Genomic DNA, 10,088 nt, shown 5'->3' on the forward strand with positions numbered 1-10,088 from the left:
TATTATTATTATTATTATTATTATTATTATTATTATTATTATTATTATTATGCATAATAATTATCATTATTATTGTTGATAATGATGATGCTCATAACTGTTATATTATTATTTTTATGTATAATAATAATTTTTATTATTATTGATAACAATAGTGTTTATAATTTTATATGATTATTTGGTATAATAATAGTAATAATCTATCATTATTTTATTGCTAATGATGATGCTTATAATTTTATATTATTATTATGTATAATAATAATAAAAATAATAATGTATCATTATTATTGATAATGAAGGTGCTTATAATTTTATATTATTATTATGTATAATAATAATTTATTATTATTGATATTGATGATGCTTATAATTTTTATTATTATGTATAATAATAATAATGCTATCATTATTACTGATGATTATGCTTATAATTTTATTGATAATGATGGTGCTTATAATTTTATATTGTTATATATTATTATGAATAATTTATTATTATTGATATTGATATTGATGATGCTGATTTATTATTATTATTATGAACAACCACCTCCCTCTTACCCCCCACTCACCCACCCACCTCGCCACCCCCTGCCTCCTCCCACTCAGGCCCAGAGGGGGAGAACCCAGACTCTGGAGACCAGGGTTCGAATCCCTGCTCGACCATGAAACTGGGCAGAGTCACACTCTCTCAGCCTCCCAATGCCAAACCCAGTCTGAACAAAACCTTTCCAAGAAAACCCCATGGTAGTAGCTTCACTGCCTCCATAAATGGGAAAGGACTTGGAAGGCACACAATTAACAACAATAAACCTGCTCTGTCCTCCTCCTCCTCCTCCTGCAAACCTGGCTCTCTGCCCTAAAACAGAGGGGCACAGGCAGCAGGGTTCCCCCCCCCCATCTCCCTCTGTCCCCCTGGTGTCTCACCCAGAAAAGCACATTGGAGGCGAAGAGCAGGTACTTGGAGCAGCAGCTGACCTGGGGGCCTTGGAAGTGCTGGGCTTTGCCTGGCATGGCGATGATGCCCAGCCGGCTTCACAGCCCCATGCCCAGCAATAGAGAGACAGAGAGAGCGAGGAGGACCTGCGCCCCCTAGAGGCACCGAGAGGCCACTGCCGCCGCCTGCAGCTCCAGGACAAGGGCTGGCCGGAGGAGACCAATGAGGAGCTGGGGGGGGGGAGGAAGGAAGGGCAGCTGGATGAATGGGAGTCAAAGGCGTCAATAGAGGGAGTGTGGACCACACCAAGTGACACTCTAAAAGGAGGGGGGGGGAGGTGTGATCTCGCTACTCTCCAAACACTTACCTTTTGGCAGAAAGGGGCTGTGGCATTCACCTGTGTCCCTTTAAAATGGTTAATAATAATAATAATAATAATAATAATAATAATAATAATAATAATAATAATAATAATAATAAAAGTTCAATTTCTGTCCACTCTGCCAAATTCCCTTATCCTGAAGAAACGGGGTGCGGCTCAGTGGGAAGAGAAAGAAAAGGTCCCAGTTTTTTTTAATTAATTTTAATTTTTTTAAAAAATAAATTTTAAAATTTTAATTTTTTCTTTAAATATATATATCAATTTTACCAACTTTATTTATTTATTTATTTATTCCAAGGGTTTATATCTCACCTTTCTCCCACAGTGGGATTCAAGGCGAGTTTACAATAATTTTAAAAAGATAGAGCTGAGACATTTGTTTGCAATTTTTTAAAAATAATAATAATAATAATAAAATATTACTAATACTAAAACATATGTGAGAAACGGCATAGTTAAAACCGTTAAAACGTTAAAACAGCACATCACACGCTACACAAGTAAAATTCATGAACCAGGATTTCACTTTAACCACGTGAGACTATGGAGTTTATCACACAGGAGGGATCCTGTGCAAAAATGGGATTTTAATATATATATTATAAAAACTTAAACAATAGCATCCACAACAAAAAGTCATACAATACATTCATCCTTCCCTTACCCTACCCTTCTTATTAAAGCACCCAAGCAAAATATCAACAACAACAACAACAAACAAAACAAAAGTCCAAAATAAAAAACAAAACAAAAAAACCTCAGAAGACAAACCCCAATAAAATTTAAAAAGACTTCCCTGTTAGTGATACTTAGTGTTGAAACAATAAAATCAAACTCTTTTTATTTTTCCTTGAGATACATTGTTTAGATCTCATTTTATATCCTTGGATTATTATTGCCAACAACTAGAAGAAGGGAAAAGATAAAAGGTTCCCCCATTTGTCTTTCTCTTTTTCTCCCCGTACTCTTAGCAAAAACAGGATTTAAAAGTGGAAAAAACCTGCAAAAGCAGATTTATTGTCACATGACATCTGGGTTAACCCAACGTTAACCCAGATAGAAAGTAGAAAAGACACACAAAAGTGCAATTGATTTTCAGACAATGTCTCTGTTAAGGTGCATTAACATAACATTAACCCGGCTAGAAAGTAAACAAAACACCCTCCTTTTTTAAAAGTAAAAAGAATTGTGCTTTGTTGACTTTCTAGCTGGATTACTATTGCCTTAACCGCAATGTGTCTGAAAATCAATCACCATTTTGTGTGTCTTATCGGGGTTTTTCGCATTGGAAATCCCGTTTGAAATCCCGTCTCTGCACAGGATGCCTCCCATGTGATAAACTCCTATGTGTATGTAAACACATTTATTCTGTGGATATAATATTGTAATTTAAAGGTACAATTTTAATTTTACTAGTTGTTTATGTCACAGCTGTTACCATTGCACTCAGTGATATATGGAAATTATGATTTATGAGCAACATTAGTACAGAAAATATTACTAAGGAATGTGTATGTATGTGATATGAGAGAAGGTCAAGGTGGGGTTGACATCATGAGTTACCATACTGGATGACACCAACCCTAGTGATACCACTGCTGGAGAGAGTAATGAGGCGGGCAAGTGGGCATTTTCCGGGCAGATCGGTGCCCAGGGGAGGTAGCAATCTGGGCAGGTTTGACATATGCACCCTTCCCAGCTTCTCTCTCTTGAGCCTCCCCCCCCCAGGAGAAAAGCCTGGGAGGGAGGAGGAGGAGTGCACTTGCACAGCAGCCTTGACCTCGCAAATAATCAAAATCATGAGTGTCAAGGACACGAATGTGGAGGGCCAACTGTATATACAAACCTTAAAATCTGAATCATGTTTAAAAGCCCAGCTCTGCTCAGTTTGAAAAAAACCACATAATAATAAAATAATAATAATAAAATAAAATAATAATATCCATCCTTGAACAGTGATCACTAAACTGGAAAGCTAAAGTTGCTAAAGAAATGGCTCACACCAGGTTATTTGAAAGTTTTGTCTACATTTATCAAGAGCAAATTCCTCATCTTGTTTCCTACAGAAGAAGAACCCAGCTGTGCTTTTACAACTACAGGGAGGCAGATGTATGGTTAATATGGTTAAGAAAAAGATCCTAGAGAAATCCCCATTTGTTTTCAAGTTATTTCACCTTGGGAATTTGACCCAGTGATTGCACTGTTAGTTCTCTCCCATTCTAGAAAATCACTGTGTGATGTTAATTTGCATAGTTACTAGGTTATTATGTTCAATTTTAAAGGTTAACATAATAACACACAAAAATATATAGCTGCCTCCCTCTAGTATTATTTGCAGCAAAAACGGTTAACAATAGTTCATTCTTATTCCACCTGAATCCATAAGTGTCCTTATCAGCCAAGACCAACTGAGCTCAGCTTGGCTTCAGCATAAACATATCCAGGACTGAATGGCAAACGTCAGAATGGTTGTAGCTGACTGTGTCACTTGCAGCAATATCTATGGGATGTAAACAGCTTTTCTCAAGTTAGCACTTCTGTGGGGACAGAGATTTCTTTGTACATGCTTTTTAATACAGAGGTTTCAAAGGCCTTTCCTGGCCCTAAAATGGCCTGGTCAGGAGGGAGGGGGATGTGGCATAAATACCTCCTCCGAAATAGCATTTCGGGACAAAAATAACCTGGGTGCTGCATGCAGTACATGAACTGTACTTTGCCCAATTGTTTTAAATGGTAGTGCACTGATGTGAATAATCTTTTAGGTTTTAATTGTCTCCTTTGTTTAGCTCTTTGAAGAACTGTGTTTTATCTCCAAACAGTTGCACCTTTTTTCTAAGGAATAATATAACTATCCCACCCTGAAACCTGATGGAAGTTGTGTGGGTATGCTTTTCAAATCAAATTTAAAAGCAGATTTTAGAAAAGTTAGTTTTTGAATTAAAATTCCTAGCATCTCCAACCCAGTTGCCCTGCCGGAAGAGAAAGCTAAGAGATTAAGCCCTGCCTGTTTCCTGAACAGAACAGAGCAGATACTTCTGGAAAAGTGGAAAGATTCTTCTGGTAGAGGTGTCTCAAGGGATGAAAAAGATTGCAAAACACAGGAGGCAAATGCTTGGGGAAATATGACACAAAAATGAAAAACTATCATAAACTACCCTAGGACTTTGAAGCCTTTCCTTTGGATGGTTTTCTACAGGGACAGGCCACAGAGACAGGAGTCTCAGGCCTCAGAGATCACAGCCATAGGCTTGGATGGTTCTATGAGTGGAAGGACTCCTATGATGTCCTAGAAAAAAAGGAGGTATGTGGTGGTGGTAGGTGACTCCCTATTGAAGGGCCTGATAGGCTGTTTTCAGAGGTTTACTGTCTTCATGGAGAAGGATCCAAGACAAGACAGAAAGGCTGCCAAGATTCATCAAGTCCATTGGCCATAGTCCCCTCCTTCTGATGAACAAGAGAACAAATGCTACTACAGACCCAGTTTTCAACACATTGCAAGTGACCTATGAGGCTCTGCATCAAAAGCTGAAAGGTTGTTATTTGACAATGTCTTCCTATTGAAGGCCTGGAGGAAAAGTTGAGTATACGGCAAGTGAATTGTGCAGATGTATCACAGGGAAAGATCTGGCTTCTTGGATCATGGCCTTCTTGGCCCATGGCCCGTGGTTCTGGCAAAAATTGCTGTACCATCAGATTACATCAGCTAACAGGTCCACTCATCCTTGGATCCTTCCATAGGTCGCTAAAATTAGTACCCAGCTTGTTGGGGGCAATTAGCTTACGTACAGTATTTTAAACCACTTAGGGAGTGCTTAAATGCACTAAGTGGTATAGAAATGTACTGTATTTTCTGGCGTATAAGACTACTTTTTAACCCAGGAAAATCTTCTCAAAAGTCGGGGGTCGTCTTATATGCCAGGTGTCATATTATAGGGCAGGTGCTGAAACTTCCGAGCTGGACTGGAGAATCTGCGGTCGCCGCATATGGTGGGAGGAGCTCAAAAACAGCTATGGCTGCATCCCCACTATATGCAAGTATCATATGAAAGCAGCTACCACTCTGATAGTCTTGGAGACAGGGATCACTGGGCAGGCAGGGAGAACTGACCAATCCAAGCAGGCTTTGTATACAACAAGGTTTCCTGCTAAGTACCTGCATGTCATAAGCATTTGAATTTAAATTACCATATTGAAATCAAATCTGATTTTTTTAAAAAAATTATTTGATGTGCGTTGGAAGAGGGGTAGTCTTACATGGCGAGTATATCCCAAACTCTATATTCTAAGTGGAAAAGTTGGGGGGTCAACTTATACGCCCAGTCGTCTTATATGCCGGAAAATACGGTACTTGCTATTGCTATTGCTATAAAACTAAGATTAGGAAAGATGCCTTGGATCCCATTTTGGGTAGGGTTGCCATAGTGCCAGACCTCCAAACCGGGGAAAATGTAGGACAAATTTTTCAAATGTAGGACACACAAACATGTGTCCTACATGTGAAAATTTTGTCCTACATTTGACCTCACGATTGCGGCAGGGAGCGGAGGCCAAGCGGCAAGGGAAAGCCTCCACTGAAGGAGGCTTTCCCTCCCCGCCTGGGCTCTGCTGCGATCGGAGGCCCCCGCAGGGACCAGGAAGGAGGGGGGAGGCCTGCGGCGATCGCCGCAGCCTCGCCTCCTTCTTGGCCCCCGCAGGGACCAGGACGGAGGGGAGAGGCCGGCGGCGATTGCCGCAGCCTCGCCTCCTTCATGGCCCCCGCCGGGACCAGGAAGGAGGGGGGAGGCTGCAGGGAGGCGGAGAGGTTGGCGCGGCTGCGCCCAAGAGGCACCGCCTCCCTGCAGCCTCCTCCGCCTCAGTCAGGCCTCGCTGCCCTTCTTTTCCTCTGCGCGACCATACACGGTGGAGGAGCAGGAGGGCAGTGAGGCCCCAGGGTTGCCCAGCAACCCCGCTGCAACCGGGCTTTTCCCGGTTTTTGGCTGCACCCGTGCCGTGACCGGGCAGGTGCAGCCAAAACCGGGAAAAACCCGGTTGCAACCGGGTTATGGCAACCCTAATTTTGGGAGATTGGTGAGAAATAAATCCAATAAATAAATAATTAAACAACTTCCTGATAGTAAACAGCTATTCAGCAGTAGAATAGACACCCATGGAAGGTGGTGAATCCTCCTTTGTTAGAGCTCTTTAATCAGGGTGAGATGGCCACCTGAAAGGGATAGTTTAGTTGAACTATATAATCCTAGTAGTCCCTACAAACTGTGTGGTTCAATTTCCCCCCCGCAAAATACTGGACAACACACAGTTGGTAAAGTCTAACCAAGAACCCTGAGGCTGTAACAGAGGGAGAGACAGGAAAGAAGTCTACTTTATCAGTTTGATTGAGACAGCAGCAATTTTAGGTCCTTCTTTTCATTGAGTTGTTCCTGTTCTACCTCTAAAGCCATCATGAGAACTTGTATAACATAATAACTCTGGTTTGCCTTTTCCCTCATCATCTCTTTAGCTTTCTTCAAGTCTTCTTAGATTGTAAACTTGAAGGAGCTTTTCATTCTGAAGAGCAGGGTAAGCAAGGTTAGCTTTAAATAAGGATATAAATGAGAGGCTGATATTGTTCTGGATTTGTTTTAAGCAATCTCTTTACATTTTTGTACATTTTGTACATTTACTTTAAGAACTCTAGCCAGCAGCCTCTTTCTAACAAAAGAGGTTTTATTTTGTTACTTCATTTCTACCAATTTAGCCATCAAATTTCTACTTAGTCTGCCTGATGGCAGATTTCTATTTGATTAGTCCAAGTGTTCAGGCTATATTATGCTATTTTTTTGGTGCCTAACACAATTCTGAAACTCAACAGTATCTATTTATTTCCTGCTACATAATCCTCCTATGGGAAAATTCTTCTTTAATCTTAAAGTGTAAGAATGTGTATATATTACAACAACACAAGTTTCATAGCTATATATACTTTGTAGTTATGGTTACAGTATGGTTCAACATAAAACCAATGTACTAAATTCTGAGCATAGGGTATAAGATTGAAATCATAGACACATTTATTTGGGACTAAGCCCCATTGAACTTATTAAGATTACTTATTGGACTGCCCTTTTTATTTAAAATAGTATCTTGCTGGTTCTATAATTAACTGACAAAGTGTCAGGGATGTAGCCAAGGGGGGGGGGGTTCTTGGGGTCCGGACCCCCCCTTCCATTAGAAAAATGAGTGGTGTGTGCTGCTGCGCCGCCGCATCCAAGCCCCATTATAATGGTGGCACTTAGTCTGGACCTCCCCCTTCCTAAAATCCTAGCTACATCCCTGAAAAATGTGTATGTATGTACGTGTGTGTGTGTGTGTGTGTGTGTGTGTGTGTGTATAAATCTAAAACTGTACCATGTGATGACCTGAACTTACAATCTTGAAGATAATTCAAGTTGTTGCTAACACAAAGTATTATCTACTTCTCTTGTCTTTCCAGTTTCCTTTTAAATTAACATTCACATTATGAAATCTTTAATTGTAAACATTTACTCATTGATCACAGGATATGCCCTGCAGAACTCAATGGAATATTTAAAAATAGGCATGTATACAACTGAGGGCTAGAATTGTATGGTGCTTTAGGTGTTTGACTGGAGCCCTCTCTGCACAAATCAAATAAAATGGCCTCCCCTGTCCAGTGGCATCACAAGGGGATGTGGTGGTGTGGCTCACACTGGGTGGCACCCCAGAAAGGGGGTGACACATGGTCAGGCCCTCCCCCATGCACTCTGTCCCTGTGCTCCCCCTTGCACAGGCTTCCCCCATGCACTCTCCATCCCTGCAACACACATCCCACATGCTCCCCCCCATGAGGAAAAGGATGTGGTGGCACAGGGGGAGGAAGCACACACTGCCCCCAGAAGTCCCACACACACTGGGTGACACCTCATGCAGGGATTCCACTGCCCCTGTCTACTCAGTTGGGAGTCCAGATGATGCAGGGACCAATCTCTGAGTTTGGTGCAAACAGTCCAGACAATTTCTAGCCACTTCAGCATCAAAATGAGGGTATACCAGTCTTAAAACAGTATTAAAAACCTTACTATTTGTTTCCAGAAGATCTGGAGCCCTCCATTCTGATGCCAGGCAACTGGCCACATGCTTATCCTGTTGTGCCACCTGGTGTGGCCACCACCAAGTATGTCACTCGCTTCAAGGTCAAAACAAGGGTCCCAGCCATGTAATCAATGCTGAATGCCTCATTCTGACCTCAAACCAAAGTGACCCACAGTGTCTCCACTGGGCAGCACAGTGGGACATGCCTGCAAACAGTCTCCTGGCATTGCAATAGAGGGCTCCAGATATCAGGGAGGTCATCGCAGTTCATGAGCAAGTCACACGCTCTCAGCCTAAGAGGAAGGCAATTGCAAACTTCCACAGAGTAAATCTTGCCAGGAAGATCCCACAGTAAGGTTGCCGTATGTCAGAGCCAGCTGAAAAGCACACAGTGACAACAACATGGTATACAACTACACTGCTAGTGGATTAACGTAAGGAGTTTTAGCCCTTCAGGTTAGCAAATGTCTCTTAAGGTAGTTCTCATAAAAAGGAGAAAGGGATGGGGAGGGGAAAGGAATGTAGCAGCACCTTTAAGACTAACTGATTTTTATTTTGCACAAGTGTCCATGGATATAAACCCACTCCTGCACACACAGCAGAGAGTGATATTAAGATCTTAGGTACAAAGCATATTTATACATATGGGAATGGAATGGATTGTAATCGAATCCAGGAGGATTGAACTCATGACCCTTGCCCTAAATTTTCAAAAAACTGCATAAGGTGATACAGATCTTTCAGATCTTTACATGGTCAGTTAGTGTTGATGTGTGAAGGCAGTAAATCTGCTTGCCAAAAGTCAATTACATCCAAAATCCACAAAACAATGATACCTTTATTGGAACAACCAAAATGCACAAAATACATGTTGCACACTTTCTAAGCTCCACTGGCATCTTCATCAGGCAAAGATGTTAAAAATCTTACAGGAAGATTCCTTTTGTAGCTAGGTTTCTTGTATTAAAATACGTAGTGTGCCATGAAGCCATTATCTTCATTCATATCTCTGTTAATGGATTGGAATTTGTAAATATAATTCAATTCAGCTGTTTTTGTTTAGTCTTCCTTTGTAATTTCCTTGTTCAAGGACCACAACCTTTAAATCTTGTACTGTATTTTACAGGAAGGACAGGTTGCTTACCTGTAACTAGTTCTTCAAGTGATCATTTGTGAATTCACACAAATGGATTTTCCTATGTCTGTGCAGAGTAAACCTTCTAGAATTACTAGCTTCACCCACCCTATATAGACTCCTAGAGCATTCCCGCTCTTTTCCCTTAGTTCCAATTGATGCCGCATGGCAGCATAATGAGGGAACATGACCTGAGGGAAGGATGGATGGGTTTGTGTGAATTCACAGATGACCACTCAAAGAACTACAGTTACAGGTAAGCAACCTGTCCTTCTTTGTTGTGGTCTATGTGAATTGCACAAATGGGTTAGACTTGCAAGCTGTAGTCATAGGAAGAGGGAGTGTCATGACACTACACATACGTCAGTAAACCAAATATGTTTTATTCAACATGCAAGTAGAAAATATGCAATGCAACAAACTTCAATGCAAACCAGAAAGCAACACTGCCCTCCCAAAATCTGCATCACTTTTTGTATGTATTTTATTGTTTTGTAATCCCACCTTGATCTACCCTGGGAGAGGCGGGAAAATATAAA

General features: G+C 41.0%; 1 protein-coding gene across 2 annotated transcripts in view; it reads right to left on the reverse strand.

Moving 5' to 3' along the window:
- TSPAN17 (tetraspanin 17) overlaps positions 1-10,088 on the reverse strand; it is a 52,588-nt gene that overhangs the window by 32,782 nt on the left and 9,718 nt on the right. The window contains exon 1 of one of the 2 annotated variants that reach the window (XM_042451851.1): positions 931-1,085. The exons of the other annotated variant lie outside the window; for it this stretch is intronic. Within the exon in view, the coding sequence (XP_042307785.1) occupies positions 931-1,017 (87 nt within the window). The 5' untranslated portion in view covers positions 1,018-1,085. Of the gene's footprint in view, positions 1-930; positions 1,086-10,088 lie in introns of those variants that run through there. 2 annotated transcript variants of the gene reach the window in all.

The sequence above is a fragment of the Sceloporus undulatus genome, chromosome 2 (genome assembly GCF_019175285.1).
Source record: "Sceloporus undulatus isolate JIND9_A2432 ecotype Alabama chromosome 2, SceUnd_v1.1, whole genome shotgun sequence".
Taxonomy (NCBI): domain Eukaryota; kingdom Metazoa; phylum Chordata; class Lepidosauria; order Squamata; family Phrynosomatidae; genus Sceloporus; species Sceloporus undulatus.